The sequence below is a fragment of the Amblyraja radiata genome, chromosome 23 (assembly GCF_010909765.2).
Source record: "Amblyraja radiata isolate CabotCenter1 chromosome 23, sAmbRad1.1.pri, whole genome shotgun sequence".
Lineage (NCBI taxonomy): Eukaryota > Metazoa > Chordata > Chondrichthyes > Rajiformes > Rajidae > Amblyraja > Amblyraja radiata.
Window position 1 is genome coordinate 11,432,885 of NC_045978.1, and position 24,106 is coordinate 11,456,990.

Sequence of the window (24,106 nt, forward strand, 5' to 3'; positions counted from 1 at the left end):
TCCCCACCTCCCCACCATTAGTCTGAAGAAGGGTCCCAACCTGAAAACGTCACCTATCTATATTCTCCAGGGTTGCTGCCTGACCCGCTGGATTACTCCAGCACTCTGTGACCTTTTGTAAACCAGCATCCGCAGTTCCTTGTTTGTAGCTCGAATACTTTGTTCACTGCCATATTCCTATAGGGATACAAAGATGGCCGAGCGAGGAGAGGAGAAGAACCGCCCCGTACGTCGAGAGCGCGGGCTGACCCGACTTTGGACTTTGAATAAAAGGGGCGAAAATGGCAGCGCCCACTTGTGTAATATATGCAAAAGGAATTTCTCTGTGCAGGTACTAAGGTGACAAATAAAGCACCTTTGAACCATTGGGATGATGACTGTAATGATCTTCACAAAACCGCTCTTGCCTCTTCCAGCTCTTCCCCAACTAAAAGCCACAATCTTACATTTTTAACAGCCAAGGCCTTTCATCAAAATGATTGCTTTAATATAAAAGAAGTGCCAGGGTACTTCAAGAATGCACATACGGAGAAAGAAATGCCTATACAGTGAGTAAAATAATAGTGACTATTGTGGTGGAGACTTTAGGGGGTCAGGAATTGGTTTATGGAAAGGGAATGGTGATGAAAAGAAAGGTTTTTGAGAGATTCTAAAGGAGCAGTTTAAAAAGCAGGCACAAGGAACTGCAGATGCTGGTTTGCAAAAATTTACACAAAGTGCTGGAGTAACTCAGCTGGTCAGGCAGCACCTTTGGAGGACATGGATAGGCGATGTTTTGGGTCGGGATCCTTCTTTAGACTCAGTTTAGGAAGCACATCTTTCCAAGAGGTCAAAAACACTTAAGAAGCGAGCCATTTAAAATGTTGTCTGCGTTAACAATCACAATGAGTCATCTGTATGTGAAACATGAAACTGTGGTAGTATCAATCACAAACAATGACATACGTTTGCCACGGGCACATCAAAGGAATACTCCAGGGAGAGGTGACAAATTAACACGATCATACACCCAAACCTTTCCTCAGGAAATGCTGGATGTAAAGATGAAACACAATAACAATTTACTTTTGAGCTTTACAACTGTAGAATTAATAAGGTCCTGAACTACTATCTACCTCATTGGTGACCCTCGGACTATCCTTGGATTGGACTTTACTGGCTTTATCTCGCACTAATGGTAGACAATCTGTACACTGTAAATGATTCGATTGTAATCATGTATTGTCCTTCCGCTGACTGGTTAGGACGCAACAAAAGATTTTCACTGTACCTCGGTACAAACGTGACAATAAACTAAACCAAACTGTCCTCTATTCCAGCACCCATTTTCAGTTGACCAGCAAAGAATGGAATGTTATTTTAAAACAACTGGGCTACATTCTGGAGATCACAGGTGAGGAATGCGTGAAAAACTATACTTTTATAACATTCTGCTTGCACTAAGTGCTTATAAATAAGCAGCCTTGAAAAATATGTTTATCTGAGATCAATGTAACTCAATGTGTTCCTGAACTTCAAAATACATTCCCAGCAATGCTTACTTCTCTGTACATGGTTTTCTGCTTTGTCTAGAGAATGAGGTGTCCACACTATTAGAAAGATAATTAGTCAATATTGAATGACCATTTGTTATTTTAAACTAGCCCTGCTACAAATCACTCAGATCAGTTGGTGTGTGTGTGTGTGTGTGTGTGTGTGTGTGTGTGTGCGCGTGTGTGTGTGTGTGTGGGGGGGGGGGGGGGGGGGGGGGGGGGCGCGGTGTTAATGGCCAACTTTATATATAGAAACATAGTTCAAGTTATAAATTTCACAGCTTCAAGCTCAGCTAATTAAATTATTTTATTGTCAGTCTTTATTTGTGCAGAACTAACACTTTAAATTAAGTTTGTAGGAAAGAACAGCAGTTGCTGGTTTACGCTGAAGACACAAAAGGCCAGCGAGACAGACTCTTCAGACTAAGTGGGTCTCGACCCGAAACGTCACCCATTCCTTCTCTCCGGAGATGCCGCCTGTCCCGCCGAGTTACTCCAGCATTTTGTGTCTATCTTTAAATTCAGTCGGTTGCTCTGGAATATGGCTTGTGAACCAAGCAGAAATATAATGCATGTGATCGAGTGTGCAGCTAACATTGCTTGTGATTATAGAAACAGGATGTCCTGTCACACCACTTTTTAAAATAAATACTGATGTAGTTTTAAAGTTGGTGCAGACGAGTTACTTCTCCAACCAAGCTCAACAGGACATTGTTACGTTACTAATGATGCCTGCCGAGTTTTCCAAAATGTGCCTCGCTGTGTACAAGTCAGACAAAGAAGACGACCGAAGGCAAGGAAACAGAGAAGCTGAATTGTGGTGGTCAGTGTTTGCTCAATGCGTGTAAATACCAGAAGGACATTGGCGTCATCCATTAACACAGGGCGGAAACGATGCAGCGATGATGTGAGATTTCTGGCAACTTTGTTTGAAGTGATGAGACTCGGGGAGATTTATCACAGTCAGTTCGTCAGGTCTCAAGTAAAGTGATTTTCTTCTTGCCCTTTGTTATTTTAGGGACAGAATCCTCAGTGCTCGTTAGAGGGAGCGTTTAGGTATGAACCACTCTGTGGGATAATGATCTGAACGTCCAGAGATAGAAGCAATCTGATAGCTCACTATTTGGAAATAACTAGTACAGGGATCCAAAGGGATTTAGATGGTCGGACCAGTGAGGATGTATTCCTGCTCAAATCGTGCTGAATAGACATCTTTAAATAGTCTCCTTAGCGAAAGATTAACTGTTGATTGTGGCCAGATAGGTGTCATAGAGTCGTACAGTGTGGAAACTAGCCCTTTGGCCAACTTGCCCTTGCCGACCAACATGCCCTATCCACACTAGTCCCACTTAGCACAAACCCACCTTTCAACATAAGGTGGTGGTATCTTATGGAGTCATAGAGTGATACACAGTGGAAACGAGCCCTTTGGCCTATCTTGCTCACACCGGCCAACATGTCCCAGCTACATAAGTCCCACCTGCCCGCATTTGGCCCATATCCTTCAAATGAGGGATAACCTCATTCTATCTATGTACCAGTCTAACCGTTTCTTAAATGTTGGGGTAGTCCCAGCCTCAACTACCTCCTCTGGCAGCTTGTTCCATACATCCACCACCCTTTGTGCGAATAAGTTACCCCTCTGATTCTTATTAAATCTTTTCCCCTTCACTTTAAACCTCTGCCCTCTGGTCCTCGATACGCCTACTCTGGGCAAGAGACTCTGTGCATCTACCCAATCTATTCTTCTCATCTATTAAGTAGTTTTGTAACATCTCAATAAATGTCCTGCCATTTTGTGGAAGCATTTACTTGGCTTGGTCAGCTTCATGCAGCCTCACTGCATCTTTGACTACAGCCATTAGCCATGGCGAGCTACTGCTGCAGAAATGCGACGGTACATGCAACAGCAACTGAGCTGCGCTGCAAATGTGATTAGAAGTGAGAGACAGGGATGAGTCATGCAAGGTGTGGTCACATGTGGGTGCGGTAGAACCTTCTGATGCCACCCTGCAGTGTACCTCCTCCCTCCAGCCTCCCATTTCTCACCTGCCTTTCGCCCACTCTTGTTTAAATTTTAAAGATAATCGTGGGCTGTTTTTGAATTCATAATCTGGTTCACGGAATGAAAAATAGCAAACACTAATAACTGCCAAACTACAACACCTTATGAATTATGTAGGAAGGAACTGCAGATGCTGGTTTAAACCGAAGAGAGACACAAAATGCTGGAGTAACTCAGCGGGACAGGCAGCATCTCTGGAGAAAAGGAATGGGTGACGTTTCAGGTCGAGACCCTTCTTCTTCGGGTCTCGACCAGAAACGTCACCCATTCCTTCTATCCAGAGATGCTGCCTATCCCGTTGAGTTACTCCAGAATTTTGTATCTATCTTCACCTTATGCATTATATCAGCCTCTCATAACGACTGAGCAAGATTATTCAGTGAGAGGCCAGATATGGTTCTATGATCATGGGATCTCATCAGAGGTGGCAACAAGTAACCTCAGTTTCCTTGAGTCAGGGGAAGGGAGTGCAATCTATGCACCAGCTACTGACTGCCATCTAGCCAGCCCATTGCTTCCCACCGTCTGAGTGTGGTCAGAGAGTGAGGGTATTATTCAGGCTTGCTTGCGATCAGTCTTTCGTTAACAAAACTGCTGGAACCCACCCAGTCTCACACACAATCACTGGTCAAATAGTTGTGCACCAAAGCAGCAGTGGCATTTGTGGAATTGTATCCAGCAAAATGGGCTGACTGGAGGGAAGAGGGGAAGGGGACGACAAGAGGAAGAAATAGGCTATTGTTCTTTCCATTTTTTATGACTCGGCATCCAAAACATTCCGTAGCTGTATTAAATTGAAAGTGCACATTCTACATCCTCCTACTTATAATCAAATAACACTCAGGCCATCATGGATCAACATGTTGTTACAGAATGGATGGCTTCATGAGGTGCGCGCTGTGACAGACTTGAACATCCCTTCCATTGTGATTCCTTTTATATATCCCCAGTAGAGTTGTTTTCACATGCAATAACAGTTGTATGGATCAAAGATGCTGAATTGCTTATTTCTTGCGCTTTGGAGTTTCTTTATCCCAAAAGATGCCATTTCCAATGGAGACATGGAAAGGTGACATTTTGGGTTGAGACCCTTCTTCAGACTGATTGCAGGGGTGGGGGGAGGGGGCAAAGGAGTGGAATGGTTGGACAAAGCACGGCAGGTAATGGCACTTCCTAACCCGAAGCATCACATATCCATGTTCTCCAGGAATGCTGCCTGACCCGTTGAGTTACTCCAGCATTTTGTGTCATTCCTTGGTAAATCTGCATTTCCTTGTTTCCCCATTTTAGCGATGTTGGACATTTAATAGAATAAAAATAAACTTGTAACTATATTAAAAGCCACCATGAACTCTCAAAGCATTTTGTAGCCCATGAGGTTCTTTGGAAATACAGTCGTTATTTTTCTATAGACTACAGCTGACAGATTGGTGTATAGACTGTAGACTCGGGCGACATGGTGGCGCAGTGGTAGAGTTGCTGCCTTACAGCGCTTATAGCGCCAGAGACCCGGGTTCAATCCTGGCTATGGGTGCTTGTCTGTATGGAGTTTGTACTTTCTCCCCGTGATCTGTGTGGGTTTTCTCCGAGAACTTCGGTTTCCTCCCACACTCCAAAGATGTCCAGGTTTGTAGTTTAATTGGCTTGGTATAAATGTGAAAATAGTCACTGGTATAGGATAGGGTTAATGTGCGGGGATCGCTGATCGGTGCGGACTCGGTGGGTCGAAGGGCCCGTTTCGCACTGTATCCCCAAACTAAACTAAAACTACATGGCAGGCAGTATGTGCAAAGTGATCATCTTCAGATAATATGCACAAAACCAATTACTTGTTAAATAAAAGGCGTTGTAGTCATTTACCACAGTTGCTTGACACAAGTCACCTAGCAACAACAAATGATGTTCTCAATTAGAATGATGCATATATTTATAATATTGTTTACTTTGTTTGAAACAAACTCTGAAAGTCAAGTATCAATTGGCCCAAAAATTAAATAACAGAGTTCATGGATGAGTTGAAATAAAAATCTATGCAGCCTCGGTCAAATTATAGTAAACTAAAAAGCAGTTTGTGTTTAGACAAATGTTCCAGAGTTCAAATAGACACTTTTTAATGCATCTTACCACAAAGCAGCGCAGGAAATTATTAACATGGTTAGAGTAGATGCCAAAGATAGGCACAAAAAGCTGGAGCCATTCAGCGGGTCAGGCAGCATCTTTGGAGAAACATCACCTGTTCTGTTTCTCCAGAGATGCTGCCTGGCCCGCTGAGTTACTCCAGCTTTTCGTGCCTATCCGTGGAATCTGATCTCCCTGGTGAATACATAACAGTTGATTTTGGCATCTTCATCGACACTTACTTTGACAATGATCCCCATGCGTTTGCTCTCGTAGGTAAATGGGAACACCTGCAGGATGGTGAAGTTCAGAATCTGTCCACCTGGTGTCCTCAGCTGCATGGAGGACTGGTCCCTGCCCACCAGAGTCAGGCCCACACACTCTGTCCACTGCACCAGCGAGACCTAAAACACACAAGCAATAGAAACATCAGCTGGGCTGCCAGATGTCAGAGTTGAAAGGTCACTCAGCTGCAGAGCTAAGGGGGAGGAATAATTGATTGTTCGCTTTAAGAAAACTAATCCACTGAGTTACTCCAGCACTGTTTTATTTTGTAAATCAGCAGCTACAACCCATTGTATCTACATTTACTCATACCTCACGCACCAGCTACTCATTAGATGATCTTGGATTACAAAGAGATATTCACCGGTGGTAATTTACTTTTGCAGAAAGAGCGGGACAGTGGTGCAATGGTAGTGTTGCTGCCTTATGGGACCAGTAGGGTTGCCTACTTTCTCACTCCCAAATAAGGGACAAATGGTCAAAATAAGGGACAAATGGGTGAATGATGAGTTGGCCTGGGTGCTGGATTGCCCACAAAGCCCAGCCGGCTGGTCAGCTGAGGAGTTTTGGACCGGGCGATGTCGCGCGCAAAGTCCAGCGCCCCATCCAACTCGTGAACCGATGATTGGCCATGAGAAGGAGGGGTGGTGGTGTCGGTGGTTAGCGAAGGTCCGAAGGTCGGACAGCTGGCCGGGCTGCCAACCGACGGTGCCACGGGCGAGGCGCTGCTGCTGCACTCCATGGGCTGCACTACGTCGGGACGGGTAAGGTGGGGCCAGATGCGGCGCTGTGACCTAACAGTCCCCTCGACCCGAGTAGTAGCAGTAGAATACGGGACAAGGGCGGTCCCGTATGGGACAAACCAATATATGGGATGTCCTGGCTAATATGGGACAGTTGGAAATCCTAGGCGCTAGGGACCCGAATTCGATCCTGACTATGAGCGCTATCTGTTTGGAGTTCGTACATTCTCCCTGTAACCATGTGGGTTTTCTCCAGCTGCTCTGGTTTCCTCTCATATCCCAAAGACATAAAGGTTTGTAAGTTAATGGGCTTCAGTAAATTGTAAAATTGGCCTTAGTATTGGTTAGTGCATGGGGCGATCGCTGGCTGGCACAGGCTCAGTGGGCCGAAGGGCCTATTTCCGCGCTGTATCTCTAAAGTCTAATGAACCACCTGTATCAAGATAACACAGCAAGCCAACCTTGTAATACAGCTGGAAGGCCTCCAACTGTAGTATATTATTGTCACATGCAGAGGTACATTGAAAAGCTTTTGTTTGCATGCCAGTCCAGTCAAAGACTATGCATGAATGCAATCAAGCCATCCACAGTGCACTGATAAAGGATGAAGGGTAAAAAAACATTTAGTGCACACATAACATTGAAGTCCAATTGAAGATAGTTCAAAGGTCACCAATGAGGTAGATGGGAGGTCAGGAAGTCTCTAGCTGGTGAGATTTCCTCAGGAGAATTAACACGGAAATCAGCAATCAGTTCAAATTAGCAGCAGTGACAGCATCTTAGAAATGTGAAGTGTCGTATGCACTCACAGTAAAGATATAAGCATATTAATTATGTGTATACAGCATTGGCAGAACTAGGATATCAGTTTTCATAATCAATCATCAATGGGCAGAAGACTGTGAAGTACATGCGTCCTAATGACAGATATAATGGTATAATGAATATAACAAACTACAAAATTGCTGCCACTCGTCTTCTAAGGAAGAGGACAGACATGCAGGTGGCACAGCGATAGAGTTGCTGCCTTACAGCGCCAGAGACCCAGGTTTGATCCTGACTACGGGTGTTATCTGTACATAGTTTGTACGTTCTCCCCGTGACCGCGTGGGTTTTCTCCAAGATCTTCGGTTTCCTCCCACTCTCCAAAGACGTACAGGTTTGTAGGTTAATTGGCTTGGTATAAGTGTAAATTGTCTCTAGAGTGTGTAGGATAGTGTTAATGTGTGGGGATCGCTGGCCGGTGTCTCTAAAACTAAACTAAACATTCAACCCTGGATTGTCATCTCTGCATTCACAGTCATTTGAGATACAATAAAATGAATTCATCCAGATCTTATCATTCCCACGTGTTAATTCTGTAGGGCTTTACATTATTTTCTTTTGTCTGAAATAACATGTACAGCAATAGGCAGGATCAGCTGTAATCGTCCATGTCGACTTACTGCTGTTCAAAGTCATAAACTCACTTCAAGTCTCCGTATCACTGACAGAAACACTGATTTTGTTCCCTTCCGGCCAGTTATTTTAACCCTTGCATCCCCTCTCTCTCTCCGTCCCAATCCCACTCTCACCGTTTTACTAAATTCACTGTCGCCCTGATGAGTTTCACTGTCTGTGTAACTCGTTACCACCTACCCCACATCCAACAATGGACCATTGTGGGCTCCACCTTTCCTTGATCATTCTTGCATTTTGCATGTTCATTTTTGACTTGCACCTTCTATATCTCTCGAATCCTGTTCTGCTGACTATCATTCTGAAGAAGGGTCTTGACCCGAAACGTCACCCATCCCTGCACTCCAGAGATGCTGCCTGTCCCGCTGAGTTATTCCAGCATTTTGCTGCTATCTTTGGTTTAAACCAGCATCTGCAGTTCTTTCCGACTAGCACTAGTAGAGTGTTATGTCAACATAGTGACACTAGTGATAAATGGGTGGGAGTTTGGGGAAGTTAGGAAAGGCAAGGATAGTGGAAGGTGAGTTCACTGCTGGAAAGTAATAGCCTTAGTGGAAGTGCTACTGAACCAACACCGACTTGTGACAAATAATGCTGGGAATTGCCTTGGGACATTTCCCAAATTCTATCAGCTGTGCAGCAGAATCCAATTCACATCCATAATGTCTCTATAGTATGATTTGAATTAAATCCCATAATAGTAGTCAGAGTGACAGTGGAGGGAGCTACTATCTGGCTTATCTGGGAAAGCAGTCAATGGCACCAACAAGATAAGGAATAGTGCCACACCAGGCAAGCATGCAACATTACTTTAAACAAGTATGGTTAAACAAAATGGTGGCAAACCATTTGCCCATTCCAGAAATTGCTCCGGTCACAGAATTGATCTTGCACCTCACTGTTAATAACATGCTAAATTGGGGGGGAAAATATGTTGCTTTCTGTCCTTTAACCATCCCTCTACCTATGGTGTCATTTTATCTTAGCCTTATTTATTTAGCAAAAGTTATGTATTGTAATCCTCCTGTTGGCTGGTTTTAATCCACTGAATGGGGATCTTCTTGGCTTCCAAACCCAATGCTCTTGGCCTCGTTGGTGTTGAGTTTTCCCCGAGATGGAAGATGCTGTAAAAAATTAAGTTCATGAACTTGCTAGACACACGAGGAACTGCAGTTGCTGGTTTACCAAAACTATACAACTCAGCGGGTCAGGCAGCATCTGAAATGTCACCTATCCATGATCTCCAACGATGCTGCCTGCCCACCAATTTACTCCAGCACTTTGTGTCTTTTTGTGTAAACCAGCATATGCAGTTCCTTGTTTCTAGGTCTTGCACTCAAGTTTGGATTAAGTCGAGGATGAGGTCTCGAAGTTTGATTCCAGTGAAGCACAGAGAGACCCTCAGCAAACAGGTTATTGGGGAATAGTTATTGATAAAAGGTGCATTTTGTCGTATTTGCTGATGAAGTGGAGGATGAGAAAGTAGCAGGTTTTCTGGTTAAATTTGTCCTGGATATAAATTGGATACACTTAAGCTGCATCGCACATTGTCACTTAGATGTCAATGAAATTGGATATTACTGGACTTTATCTTGCATAGAGACATGGAGTAATACAATGTGGAAACAGGCCCTTCAGCTCAACTTGCCTACACCGGTCAACATGTCCCAGCTAAGATAGTCCCACCTGCCTGCGTTTGGTCCATATCCCTCCAAACCTGTCCTATCCATGTACCTGTCTAACTGTTTCTTAAACGTTGGAATAGTCCCTGACTCAACTACCTCCACTGGCAGCTTGTTCCATACACCCACCACACTTTGTGTGAAAAAGCCACTACCTTTTCACTAAAAATTATTTGCTTTATCATGCACTGAGGATGGCTCGATTCTAAATATGTATAGTCTTTCCGCTGACTGGTTAGCACGCAACAAAAGCTTTTCACTATACCTCGGTACACATGACAATAAACTAAACTAAAGCTTGGGAGAGGTTCATGTACCCTGATGTACATATTCCAAATCTAGAAGCAAGTTGCTATTTGGTCAGACAGTTTTTATTTTTGGACAATCCTCTGTTGTTCATTTGAGGTCACATTCCAAATAAAACCCATCATACAGTGCTCTCCATAATGTTTGGGACAAAGACCCTTAATTTATTTATTTGCCTCTGTAATCCACAATTTGAGATTTGTAATAGAAAAAAATCACATGTGGTTTGGCCACAACTGACATGAAGAGTCAATGAGAAATAAATCAATAAAACTGATTTTTTTAAAAAGCATTTCAAAAATTACCACACAAAGATTGCTATGTAAAATATGAGCTTCAAAAGAGGAATAGTTTAAGGACAGAAAGTTGCAGGAATCATTGTTATTTTAAGTTAGCATGTTGCTAACAGTGAGACACTATGAAGATCAATTATGTGACTTCAACAATTTACAATCTACATTCATGGATGAAAGAACCAAGTGGAGGCAGAAGGAACTGTAGATGCTGGAATCTTGTATAAAATACAAAGTGCTGGCATCACACAGTGAGTCAGGCAGCATCTGTGGAAGGAAATTGTCTGAGCCTGGAGAAGGGTCCCACCCCAAGACGTCACCTACCCATTTCTTCCACAAATGCTGCCTGTCCCACTTGAGCGACTTAATTGCCGAGTTTAGAAGAGTTTAGGAGAGTTTGAAAAAATGTCATGTTGAAGACCTCGTTTGACTATGTAGAAGCCTAGCTACGACTAGCTACAACTAACTTTGGGAAAATTGGACACCGAATAGTGGAGAGTGAAGACGACCTCCTTCGATCTCCTTCGACCTCCCTTCAACTATGATGAAGACCATCTACGATCACCTTCGACTACCCTCAATTACCTATGACTAATATGCCGACCTAGTACGACTAACCCAACGAGTAAAAAGTATCGATTTTTTCCATGGCGACCTTTTTTTACTCACGGGCATTTTTCAACATGTTGAGAAATACGCCGCGACCTAGCTGAGGCCTCGAGTACACGGGGACTACTCTCGAGCATGAAGGAGAGTTATAAAGACCTCCTACGACCTTGTGTCAACCATGCTGCGAGTACGAGTCGAGGGCAAACACACCAGAACTCGCAGATTTGGTCGCCCAAGTGGGACAAGCACTTTACTCTACAGCTTTGTGCTTTACAAAAGAACCAAGTGTAAATGATACAAAGTTACTTGGAGTAACTTGGAGTTGTGAAGAGAACACAAAGGATCTCCAAAAGGTATACATATAGATTAATTGAGTGGACGAGGTAATGACAGTCTGAACATTGCCTTGTTCATAAGTTCATATGTTCTAGGAGCAGAATCATCCCATTCAGCCCATCAAGTCAACTCTGCCATTCAATCATGGCTGCTCCCTCTTTCTCTCTGAACCTCATTGTCCTGCCTTTGCCTCATAACCCCTGACACCGTTTCTATTCACGAATCTGTCAATCGCCACCTTAAAAAAATATTGTGTAGCTTTAACGCTATAAAAATGGCTTTCTTACCACAATCAAGCAATCCCAATATATATTCCAAAATACTTTTTCAAAAAACTAGATTCTACTATCACTAATTTTATATGGGATTACAGAGCACACAGAACTCAACGAAAGCATTTGTGTAAACCTAAAGAAGTTGGGGGTTTATCATTACGTAACTTCATGTATTACTACTGGGCAGTGCATATTAAGAACATAATGTACTGGTTGGATAGTTCCACTCAGCAGTGCTATCCGTACGATATAGGAACGATCTTGCTCTCACCGATAAAATTGAATAGTATAATATATAAGAAGAATCCAATTATTCACAATACAATAAGAATTTGGAAACAAATAAAAGTATCCTTGAAATTAAATAATCTATCAGTACTAACCCCACTATTGAACAACCCCGCATTCAAACCATCTCTCATCGACAAAACATATCAGCAATGGGATAGACTGGGGATTAGGAAAGTAGGAGATATGTATGAATTGGGCAAACTGTTATCATTTCAACATTTAAAATTAAAATTTAAACTAAAGGATAATCAATATTTTAAATATATACAGATATGTGACTTTTTGAAGAAATATACACATAGATTTCAAACTATATTTTTAGACCCTTTAGAAGAAGCAATGAATATTAAGGCTGATTCACAAAAACTAATATCATACTTTTATAATAATATATTAAATAGAGAATTACCCTCAACAGAAGCACTAAGAGAAGATTGGGAACATGAGCTCCCAATGATAAAGATCTCGAAGGATAGATGGGAAAAGTATCTGATGAACACACATAATTTTTCCATTAATGCAAGACATAATTTAATTCAATTCAAATTATTACATAGGCTATATTATTCAAAAACGAGGTTGAATAAATTCTACCCAAACGTCTCTCCCAGATGCGATAAATGTTTGTTTCAAAACGCTAATATAACACATTCATTTGTAGGATGTACAAAGTTGAATAAATTTTGGAGCGATATATTTGATATATTTACAAAGCTTTTCAAGTCAAGAATAGAACCTAAAACGGAATGGATTATATTTGGAATAATAGTAGAAGATATCAATTTAAATAAAGACCAAAACGTTTTTTTTAAATTATGGGTTAATAATTGGAAAGAAATTGATACTTAAATTTTGGAAAAATACAGCTATACCAACTGTTAAAATGTGGATTAAGAATATGATGGACATAGCACGCCTTGAAGAAATGAGCGATTAATAGATAAATATGACCAATTCTTAAGGAGTTGGTCCCATTTCATTGACTTTTTGGAATCATGTGATGCAGCGGTACCGTAAAGATTGCTGATTTCAGTTCATGCCGCGGATAGATCTACATCTCCGAATAAAGATTTGAAAATTTCTCTTTTAAGGGGCCTTCTTTCCTATTTCTACTTTCCACTTTTTTAAAAAAAAAATTTATATACACACTTCACATTTTTCTACTCTCTACCATCTATTTTTCCTCTTTTTCCCCTTTCCATTGTTTTCTTTTTCTTGTCTTGCTTACTTCCTTTTCATAACATAAAACTAGAGGTTGTACATAGAATGGATTACGGTATGACATAGTTGGCACCTAAAATTAGGTTCCACTGTATTGTTTTGTACTGTATTAACTTCTAATAAAATAAAAAAAACAAAAAACAAAAACAAAAAAATATTGTGTAGGAAGGAACTGCAGATGCTGGTTTAAAAATATTCATTGACTTGGCCTCCACTGTCATCTGTGGCAATGAATTCCACAGATTCACCGCCCACTGACTAAAGAAATTCCTTCTCATCTCCTTTCTAAAGATACGTCCATTTATTCTGAGGCCATGGGCTCTGGTCCTAGACTCTCCCTCTAGGGGAAACATCCTCTCCATATTCACTCTATCCAGGCCTTTCACTATTCGGTAAGTTTTAACGAGGTCCCCTCTAATCATTCTAAACTCCAGCGAGGAAAGGCCCAGTGCCTTCAAACGCTCATCATATGTTAACCAGTTATTCCTGGGGTCATTCTCGACCATAGTGTCAGAAGGAAACGTGAGAAGATGCTGGAGTAACTCAGGGGAACATGCAGCATATCTGGAGAGATGGAATGGGTGTCGTTTCGGGTTGAGTCCCTTCTTCAGACTGAGAGTCAGGGAGAAGGAGTAGAGATATGGAAGGGTAAACATAGAAAATAGATGATGGAGTAGGCCATTCAGCCCTTCGAGCCTGCACCGCCATTCAATATGATCATGGCTGATCATCCAACTCAGTATCCTGTACCTGCCTTCTCTCCATACCCCCTGAAACCTTTAGCCACAAGGGCCACATCTAACTCCCTCTTAAATATAGCCAATGAACTACCTTCTGTGGCAGACAATTCCAGAGATTCATCACTGTGTGAAAAATGTTTTTCTCATCTCGGTCCTAAAAGATTTCCCCCTTATCCTTAAACTGTGACCCCTTGTTCTGGACTTCCCCAACATTGGGAACAATCGTCCTGCATCTAGCCTGTCCAACCCCTTAAGAATTTTGTACGTTTCAATAAGAGGTGTGAAAACACCAGATCAAAGCTGACGATGATAAGGAAGTGTAGAATAGTTCATTGTTAGCAAAGGTGAAGGTGACAAGGAGGCATCCAATCAATAAAATTAATAAGGACAGTGAAACTAATCGGAGAACTATGGTGGGGTGAGGGACAGGGAGAGAGGGAAAGCAAGTGTTACTTGTGGAAAGCAAGGAAAATGTGAGAATCGGCACTGCATTTGTCGGAGTCATTCGCAACTTTCCCTCCACCTAGAGCTGTGTCTGTAGCTGTTTCCAAAGACCTGCTGCAAGACTCAGGCGTACTCATTACTGCGATTGCTTCTGATGAGGAACGTTCTGTCAACTCATATGTGGGCCAGCACAGCACAGAGGTCAGCTGGTTCAATTTAACAGGAAGTTGCAAATGACACAGACAATAACACTCAATCATACATTGTAAACTGAGGTACGCAGTCTTTCCCCTAGCCTCTGAGAAACGATCAAATTAGTATGCATCGGTAATCAGATTTCTGCCTTGTCCGACTATTAACAAATGATTCCACTGCTGTACTTGGAACAGATTTTATTTTAACAGGAAGTCAGATTTCATTGCATTCCAATTCTAGACCCTGTCCCTGAAAGTATGCTGAAAATCAGTAGGGGATATCCTGAAGTGTGTCCATCTCCATGGGAGCTCATGTACAGCAAAGATTGAAAAACACTGCACTAATGACCCAGGGCACAGTGAAACCTGCCGCCCACTCTGCACAAGAACAAACATACATAGTTGGAGCAGGAACCAAACCCTTCAGCCTGCCCTGTCATTTAGTAACATCATCGCTGATCTGTAACCTCCACATTCATACCTATCACCCTCTTGTTGATTCAGAATCTATTTAGCTCTGGCCAAAAACTATTTGCACCATCCAATGAATATGAATAGGAAGGAATGAGGAAGGACATTGCATGAAAGGCATCTGTGAAAAGAGGATTTGGATAGGCAGGGATATCAGTGGCGTAGCAGCAGAGTTGTTGTCTTATGGGCCTGTCCCACTTACGCGATTTTTTCGGCGACTGCCGGCGACTGTCGCAGTCGTAGCAGGTCGCCAAAAAAATGGCGACTGAACCCCCCTACGACAATGTCTACATCAACCTACAATCTAATTGACGACAAGCTCCTGACAACCGGTAAAGAAATGGTAAAGAAATACCTAAATATAATGACAATTTAAAATCATTACATGAAAAACCAGAAGAACAGAACTTCAACTTGGAACATGCTTCATTGCAGTCCCACCCACCAGCCCAAACATTCATTCCTTCGATAGAAACAATATTTTGGAATAACACAATGGGTCAGGCAGCATCTCTGGAAAAAGGAATAAGTGACGTATTAGATCGAGACTTCTTCAGACCGAAATGTCACCTATTCCTTGTCTGCAGAGCTGCTGCCTGACCTGCTGAGTTACTCCAGCATTTGGTGTCTATCTGCAGTGTAAACCAGCATCTGCAGTTCCTTCCTATAAATTTCCTCTATGACAGGTGCACTATGTTGCCGTGTACATCAGCTGCAGAATGCACTGCAGTTACTTGCTCAGGTTACTCCGACAGCACCTCCCAAACCCACGACTCCTGTCAGCATAAAGCACAAGAGCACGTTTTCCTTCAAGCTGCACATCATGTTGAAATGAAAATCTATTGCCGTCCCTTCATCAACATTGAATCTAACTCCTGGAACTCTCTCTCTGCCAGCACTGCAGAAGCATCTTCACTGAATTCAGGATGGTTCTTTACCACTACCTTCTTAAGGGCAGTTAGGGTTGAGAAATAAATGCTGGGCCAAATTCCATTCGCTGTGATCACCTGGGTTTTCCCCGGGTGCTCCAGCTTCCTCCCACACTCCAAAGACGTACAGGTTTATAGGTTAATTGGCTTTGGTAATAAAATATGGTGTAATGGTGTAATAGTGGTGGTGTAATGGGGAACACTAGTCTGCACAGATTCAGTAGGTCAAAAGGACTGTTTCCGTGCTGTATCTTTAAAGTCTAAAGTATAAAACTGACATCCCCAGAGAAACTAATATCCCAAGTGTGTAGCGTGTGCTAGTATAACGGGGATCACTAGTCGGTGTGGGCTCGGTGGGCAGAAGGTCGCTGTATCTCTAAACTAAATGCCTCGACCATACTGAAATATCTCTGAGGTTCAGAGATGTTGACGATAAGGCTTTGCGAGATCACTAGCTGTGAGATCGCACGCTGAGAGATCACTCTCTGGGCACTTCAGGGACTAGGTCTACAGTGCCTGAGGCCTGGTTGCTTCTCCTGTGAAACAGCTGGGGCCGAGGCGACGGGGATGCGGAGGGAAATGCCCAACTGCGAGAGGCAAGTGCGACTGCAGGAATCCTAGAGAAGTGACATGAAGCGTGGGCAGGGCACGATCCAGCCCATTATCTTGAAATGTGCCGTACATCAGCAAGACTAGGAAACATAAGGAAACCCGCAGGAAACGCTGGTAACTCGTTAAGATTTGACAGGTATGCACAGCCTCCCTTCAAGACATACTACACCACCCATTAAGTTCCAGATGGCAGAATGAACATTACCACCAAAACTCTGAAAGCTTCCTTTACGAAAATGAACAAACTGGGTCCAGTTACAGGTCATGGTCACTTTTGTTAATAAATAACATTAACCCACTTTGCTTACATCTTTAACCTTTAGCCTATAACCTGACATTTGCCTACCCCAGATACTACAATACCACATCAAGTCAACAAAGGGCGACTTGAACAATTGTGCTGACAGATTGAGTTGCGTGTTGGAAGTATGACTTTAAAATAACAATTTCCGCACACGGTCACCATCCTCTCATTCAGTAACAAGGTTAAACCACTCGAACACATCCATACGTTTGACTCCATTGCACGACCAAGCATATAAACATCACAATGTGCCTTCATTTAATAGTCTTAGAAAAATTATAGAAGGAATAAAAGTATATTTTGGAAAACCTAAGGGACTATAATATAATAGAAACCTGCATAAAGTTTAGTAAAACACAAACACATGCTTAAAACTGGTTATTGATAAAAAAAATAACAATTTCCATTAGAGCATGGATTGAATGAAATAGGAGCCTTCAGAATGTGTAGGAAGGAACTGCAGATGCTAGTTTAAACCGAAGACAGACACAAAATGCTGGAATAACAGCGGGACAGATAACATCTCTGGAGAGGGAACGGGTGACATTTCGAGCTTTCAGAAGTAAGTATAGGCATGATGTAAACGTACTAAACTGACTGCTTTTGTCTCTATTGACATGCTCCTATTGTTGTTAATTAATTTGGGTGGAATGCAGGAGCTAATAGTTTTCCAGGGTATCTGGGTCCCAAGCAAACAGTGAAACCAACACTAGGAATATTAAGCATTGAGAGTTGGTGATTGGAAAAAGCCACAGGAAGCATGGAGGAGAAGGGTGAACTACAATCAAGTGTCAATTTGGGTACTGAAAAGGCAATGAAGGTAAGATGGTTTGGATAAATGAAGGAAAATAAAGAGAATATGTAATAAAAAAATGAATGAATAAAGATCCATACTTTTAAACTGCCTTTCCCATCAAAAAATTAAATGATCAAAGGAATGATACAGCACAACTGTAATTAGACTTTGGTGCCAGGGAATTTGATGGACAGTCATTATCAATGATTATGTTGTTCAAATGGTGCTTGACTAATAGCAGTTTGGCAGATTTTTAATTAGGTTTGAAGCAGTAACAAATAACAGCTTAAAACGTGGTGCATTTTTACTCGTTTTTAGCCAAGAGTTATTACTTCTCCAGAGACTTTCAACTGGGGCAGCACAGTGGCGCAGCAGTAGAGATGCTGCCTTACAGCGCCAGAGACCCGGGTTCAATCCTGACTACGGCTGCTGTCTCTGCGGAGGTTTATGTTCTCCCTGTGACCGCATGGGTTTTCTCCGGGTGCTTCCTCTCACATTCCAAAGATGTACAGATTTGTAGGTTAATTGGCTTTGGCAAAGTTGTAAAATGGTCCCTAGTGTGTAGGATAGAGCTAGTGTACAGGGTGATCTCTGGTCAGCATGAACTCAGTGGGCCAATCGGCCTGTATCTCCAAACTAAACAAAACTGGTGGCGTTCTTGGACTAAGTATTTGAGATAAATACAGAAAGTGCTGGAAATAGGCTGCTGGTCAGGCAACATTCTGTGGTGAGAGCCAAGAGGTAACGTTTCAGGACAGCATCTCTGCCCCAGAACTGGAAATGTGAGTCAGAAGAAAAGGAAGATAGACACAAAATGCTGGAGTAATTCAGAGGGACAGGCAGCTCTGGACAGAAGGAATGGGTGACGTTTCAGGTCGAGACCCTTCTTCAAGAAAGGGAATGTCTGTGATAGAGAGAAGGCCAAAATTCTTCAGGTGACACAATGATTTCATTATGATTAGGCAGGCCGTCCGACCACTCGCAGCACCCACCGGCCTCTCGACAGACCAACCGACCCCTCACAGCATCCTCTAGCAGGCCGACAGCCCGACCGCCTCCTTGCAGCACTCATCGGCCTACCGACTGTCTGACCGACCGTTCATAGCACTCACCGGCCGTCCACCCACTCTCACCATCCACCAGCGGACCGACAAGCCCGACCGATCCTTCACAACATCCATTGGCCTACCGACAAGCCCAACTGACCGACCGACTGACCCTGACCCTAACCGTAACCCTAGCTGTATATTTGTTATTTATCATTTTTATTTAACAGTTCACATCATAACTTTATAAAGATAAATCAATTGAAAAACAAAATGATCAACAAGATTAGCTTTACCATTATCCTTGGAAACCTTGCTATTGATGTAATGAGGAGGCAGCCATGATCCCAGAGTCCTCGCTACCTAGCGACCATAAAACATGGTCATGAGGTCAATTTGCGTCCGACCTCAATATCAAATGTGCGTTGATTGGATTACTACTCGGAAAATTGGACATTTTTGTCATATTTAAACAAAATGTGCAGGTTTTGTTCTTGACGAGTTTCAGGTATGATTTATATAAGATTTATATATTTTTACACAATATGTGAAAAATTCAGGTAGTTCCGTGAGTTGGGTCACGAACCTGAATGAAAAAGCTCCCCGGCCCACAGCCTAGTAGGAAAGAGCAATTAAAATCAATCAATGAAGCCAAATGAGAAATTTGCTGGATAATCATTTCTATTGTGATCTTTGGTTGGGAAAACTTGTTGCATGCATATTTGACAGTGGTTAATGTGGTTATGTACACAATACGTTTGGCAAGGTGTTGGAGATGAAAATACATTAGTATTGGTCAAAATGTAGTCTGGTCTGTTAATGATGAGGGAATGGTATCAGCCATGATAGGTATCCAATATCAAGTGCTGTGAACATTTCCTAATTATTTTGATAGTACTACCTGAATCTCAGGACCTTTAACCTCAGATGCTGATCTTTGCATGGAAAAATTGAGCAAGATGTTTTGTTGTTAACCTGGAAATCCTTGCTGCAATATACAGCAGGATGCCAAGGACTGATCCAGGTACCCAGCACAAATCTGGTAGCACGGTGGCGCAGCAGTAGAGTGCCAGAGACCAGGGTTCAATCCTGACCAAGGGTGCTTGTCTGTATGGAGTTTGCATGTTCTCCCTGTGACCTGCATGGGTTTTCTCCGGGATCTCAGTTTTCCTCCCACACTCCAAAGACATACAGGTTTGTAGGTTACTTTGCTTGGTATAATTGTAGTAAAATTGCCCCTAGAGTGTGTAGGCTAGCGGGGATCGCTGGTCGTCACGGACTCAGTGAGCCGAAGGGCCTGTTTCCGCGCTGTATCTCTAAACTAAAGTCATCATTAAAAAAATGACATTCTCGTTTAGACTTTAGAAATACAGCGCGGAATAGGGCCCTTCAGCCCACCGAGTCCATGCTGACCAGTGATCATCTCAAACACCAGCATCATTCTACACTCTTTGGAGTGTGGGAGGAAACCAGAGCACCCAGAGAAAATTCACACGGTCACAGGGATAATGTACAAACTCCGTGCAGGCAGTACCCATAGTCAGGATCGAACCTGGGTCTCGGTGCTATAGGGCAGCAACTCTACGGCTGTGCCACTGTGCCATCCTGAGACATTAAAAAAAAACTTAAACTGGTGGTCTGAAGGAAGTGCACCAGTGCCATTAGCCACAGGAGTAGAATACAGCCTATTCCTTCAAAGAATCTGATGGGACTTGCTTCTCTTCGTTACATTGTGGTGACATGGCTGAATTCCATTCAAAGCCAGCTTTTAAACAAGTGGTAACTCGCCGAAATGATTACAAGAAAACAATGCATTGAAAAATGATATTTTTTTCCTGTTGACAAATGCCCAGTGATTGATGAAGGCAGCTTATTTGACCGCGTGGAGCAATCTAGAACTGCTTGGTCTTTGGAGAAGCCTGACTATCAAATTACAGTGCTCTGTCATGTTGGAAAGGTGTCCATGAAAAACCTGATGAAACTGTGAGCCCGAGATAACAAAGCTCCAGTGGAGATTTAATGCAGCTGGTTAGAGACACTTAGCTTCTCTGGGGATGTCAGCTTTAGACTTTAGACTCTGACTACGGGTGTTGTCTGTATGGAGTTTGCACGTTCTACCTGTGACGGTGTTGTTTTTCTTCAGAAGCTCTGGTTTCCTTCCACTCTCCAAAGACGTACAGGTTTGTAGGTTAATTGGCTTGGGTAAAATTGTAAATTGTCCCTAGCGTGTAAGATAGTGCTAGTATATGGGGATCGCTGGTCGGCGCGGGGTCGGTGGTCCGAAGGGCTTGTTTCCACACTGTATCTCTAAAAGGTCTAACAGCCTTTGGAGAACGATATAGGTGGGTGACAATCACCAAACTGAGGCAAGTTATACTTGCGGAGAGGTAAGGGAATGGAGCAGAGAACATTGGAGATAAATAATTTGTTTTGAAAAAAAATTATCATAAAATTTCAAAAGCATGGCACTGTGGTGGCACCTTCATGAACTGGGCACTGCAGAATGCCAGCGGTCCTTGATATGACAAACAGTTACCACTTGGTGATCACTCTCCAGGAGAGAAAATAAAACAGGCAAAAGATTATCCTCCCCTCCAAAATAAATACTAAATACATAGATACATAGACAATAGGTGCAGGGGCAGGCCATTCGGCCCTTCAAGCCAGCACCACCATTTAATATGATCATGGTTGATCATCCACAATCAGTACCCCATTCCTACCTTCTCCCCATTCCCCTTGAATCCGCCAGCCCTAAGACCTCTATCTAACTCTTTTGAATGCATCAAGTGAATCGACCTCCACTGCCTTCTGAGGCAGAGAATTCCACAAATTCACAACGTGTGAATTTTTTTTCTGTGTGAAAAAGATTTTCCTCATCTCAGTTCTAAATGGCCTACCCCTTAGTTTTAAACTGTGGCCTCTGGTTCTGGACTCACCCAATATCGGAAACATGTTTTCTGCATCTTATGTGTCCAATGCCTTAATAATTTTATATGTTTCTATAAGATCCTCTCATCCTTCCAAATTACAGTGAATACATACAAGCCCAGTCGCATTTAGACCTTTTAGAGATACAAGAATTTGTTTGTCCTTATCCCATCGAAGGTGTGAACAGCGCAGATTTGAAAACGGGGAAGAAAAATGTCTTTAAGCAATAGAATGAAAAACCAATGAATTGAGAGGTTTATCTTGGACATTTACATTTTTTATGAATGCATTTAAATTAAACTATCAAGATCTTTATGACAAGCATCATACTAATCACATATTCCTGCACTAATTTTGAGACTATTTATCCGTTTTCCTAATATAAAATATGGTTATTTTCTACCATTAAATTATCATAAAAGATCAAACTAGTCTCTCACCTTTGACCCAGTGGTGCCAAAGATTTGAAAAGGCACTGAATACTCAATGACCTCATACAATCCAGTTCCTGACCTTTGCCCCCCTGGGCCACTTACACATCTCCTTCCTGCTTTGTCATCCATCACTGAAATCAGAGTGTGCAAGCTTTCGGGCTAAATGCAAGTTTGCTTCGAGCAGGAATGACATTATTATGATTTCACTGTAATTTAGCTGGTGCACTGGGGAGATATTATATTCCTGACCTTTGACACTTCTGGGTGGTTAAACACAAGAGAAAAGAAGCTTCTATATACATAATTCCTTCAGTCCTGGAATGCAAACAACTAGCTCTTCGAGTCTTCCTGAACGACAGATTTTTTTACTGCTTTGATTTGGGGGATATTCTTGCAATATGTAGGTTTGCATATTGTCGCAGATATCAAACCTGACAGCGTACTGATGCCAATTTAAAGGAGGAGACATTAATATAATTTTCATGCCTAAATTTGCTCACCTCATGTTTAGCACAGCTAATGTCTTTCTGGAGGCCTTTGTAATTTAATTTAATTTACTTAGAAAAAGAATTGTGAGTGGCGGTCATTTCAACTTTGTCCCATTATGCTGGTTAGCCAAGAATAAACACAATTGCCATATGTTTTGTTTAGTTTAGAGATACTGCATGGGAACAGGCCCTTTGGCCCACCGAGTCTACGCAGGCCAGCGGTCCCCATACACTAGCACTATCCTACACACACTAGGGACAATTTACAATTTTCCGAAACCAATTAGCCTACAAGCCTGTACATCTTTGGAGTGTGGGAGGAAACCGGAGCACCCAGGGAAACCCACGCGGTTACTAGGAGAACGTACAAACCCGGTGCAGACAGCTCCCATAGTCAGGATCGAACCTGGGTCTCAGGCACCATAAGGCAGCAAATCTACTGCTGCGCCACCATGCCACACTATCTCTCGGCAATACTAATACAAACCGATGCATTTGCAATCCCAGTTACAGTGAAGGGTCAGATAACGATGCGGGGAAGTGGGGACTGGCGAGTAAATGGGGGGGGGGGGGGGATGAGGCAAGCAAGGATCCAGGAATTATATACCCAAGTGAGCCCCAGGAACTGCATTTATAAGTTCATAGGTTCTAGGAGCAGGATTAGGCCATTCCCCCCCATCAAGTCCACTCCACCATTCTATCACAGCTGATCTATCTTTCCCTCTCAACCATATTCTCCTTCCTTCTTCCCATAACCCTTGACACCCTTACTAATCAATTTAGAAACTAGGCGAGCTCCTGTGAAACCTCAGTGGGTTTATACCAAACTCGAGCCAAGTTAAACAGACAGGAAAGGATAAGGTTCGAGCCATGCGTCAGGCAGGAGTCACAAGGTAATAATGAAAACCTGGAACCTTGGGCAATATTTTATCCTCTACACATCCTATAACTATTATCCCCCCGGCTGCAATCAGGTTAAGGAGGAAACCAGCACATTTCTGGTCAGAATGCTCGGATGTTATGTACCAATATTTGGTCAAAGGACAGAAAATGGCATTAATATGACGTGTTTGAGAAAAGTACACTCATTGTTCAAGGCAGCCATACTTCATTTTTTGCCTCATAATACTCCTTTCACCATTCTCAACATGCTAACATCCTTTCACCTCCAGTCCATTAATAATTTAATCATAACATGACCTTTTAAATTCACCACAAGAGCCTGATGATGCAAGCCCGACTGTGAATAAGCCGAACACACATGCACGACTTGCTTTCTGATGAGCTCTTTGCTATTAAACGCAGGGTTATCGTTGGCACTGAGATCTTGCTTGCTTCTCCAGCAGCACTAGGCAAGTCGAATAAGGCAAATCATTCAAAACTATTTAAGCCCTTTGCAATTTTGCAAATGGAGTTAAAGAAACGGAATCTGGGCCTACCAAGAACCACCCATTTACACTAATCCTACAGCAATCCCATTTTTTAATTTTCCCCATTCGTGTC

The 24,106-nt window shown here is 42.6% G+C and overlaps 1 protein-coding gene across 2 annotated transcripts in view; it reads right to left on the minus strand.

Annotated features, from left to right (window-relative positions):
- Window positions 1-24,106, minus strand: part of atp9a (ATPase phospholipid transporting 9A (putative)) — a 106,938-nt gene that overhangs the window by 37,764 nt on the left and 45,068 nt on the right. For both annotated transcript variants that reach the window (XM_033041554.1, XM_033041553.1), the window contains exon 15: window positions 5,958-6,119. In XM_033041554.1, the coding sequence (XP_032897445.1) occupies window positions 5,958-6,119 (162 nt within the window). The remainder of the gene's footprint in view (window positions 1-5,957; window positions 6,120-24,106) is intronic.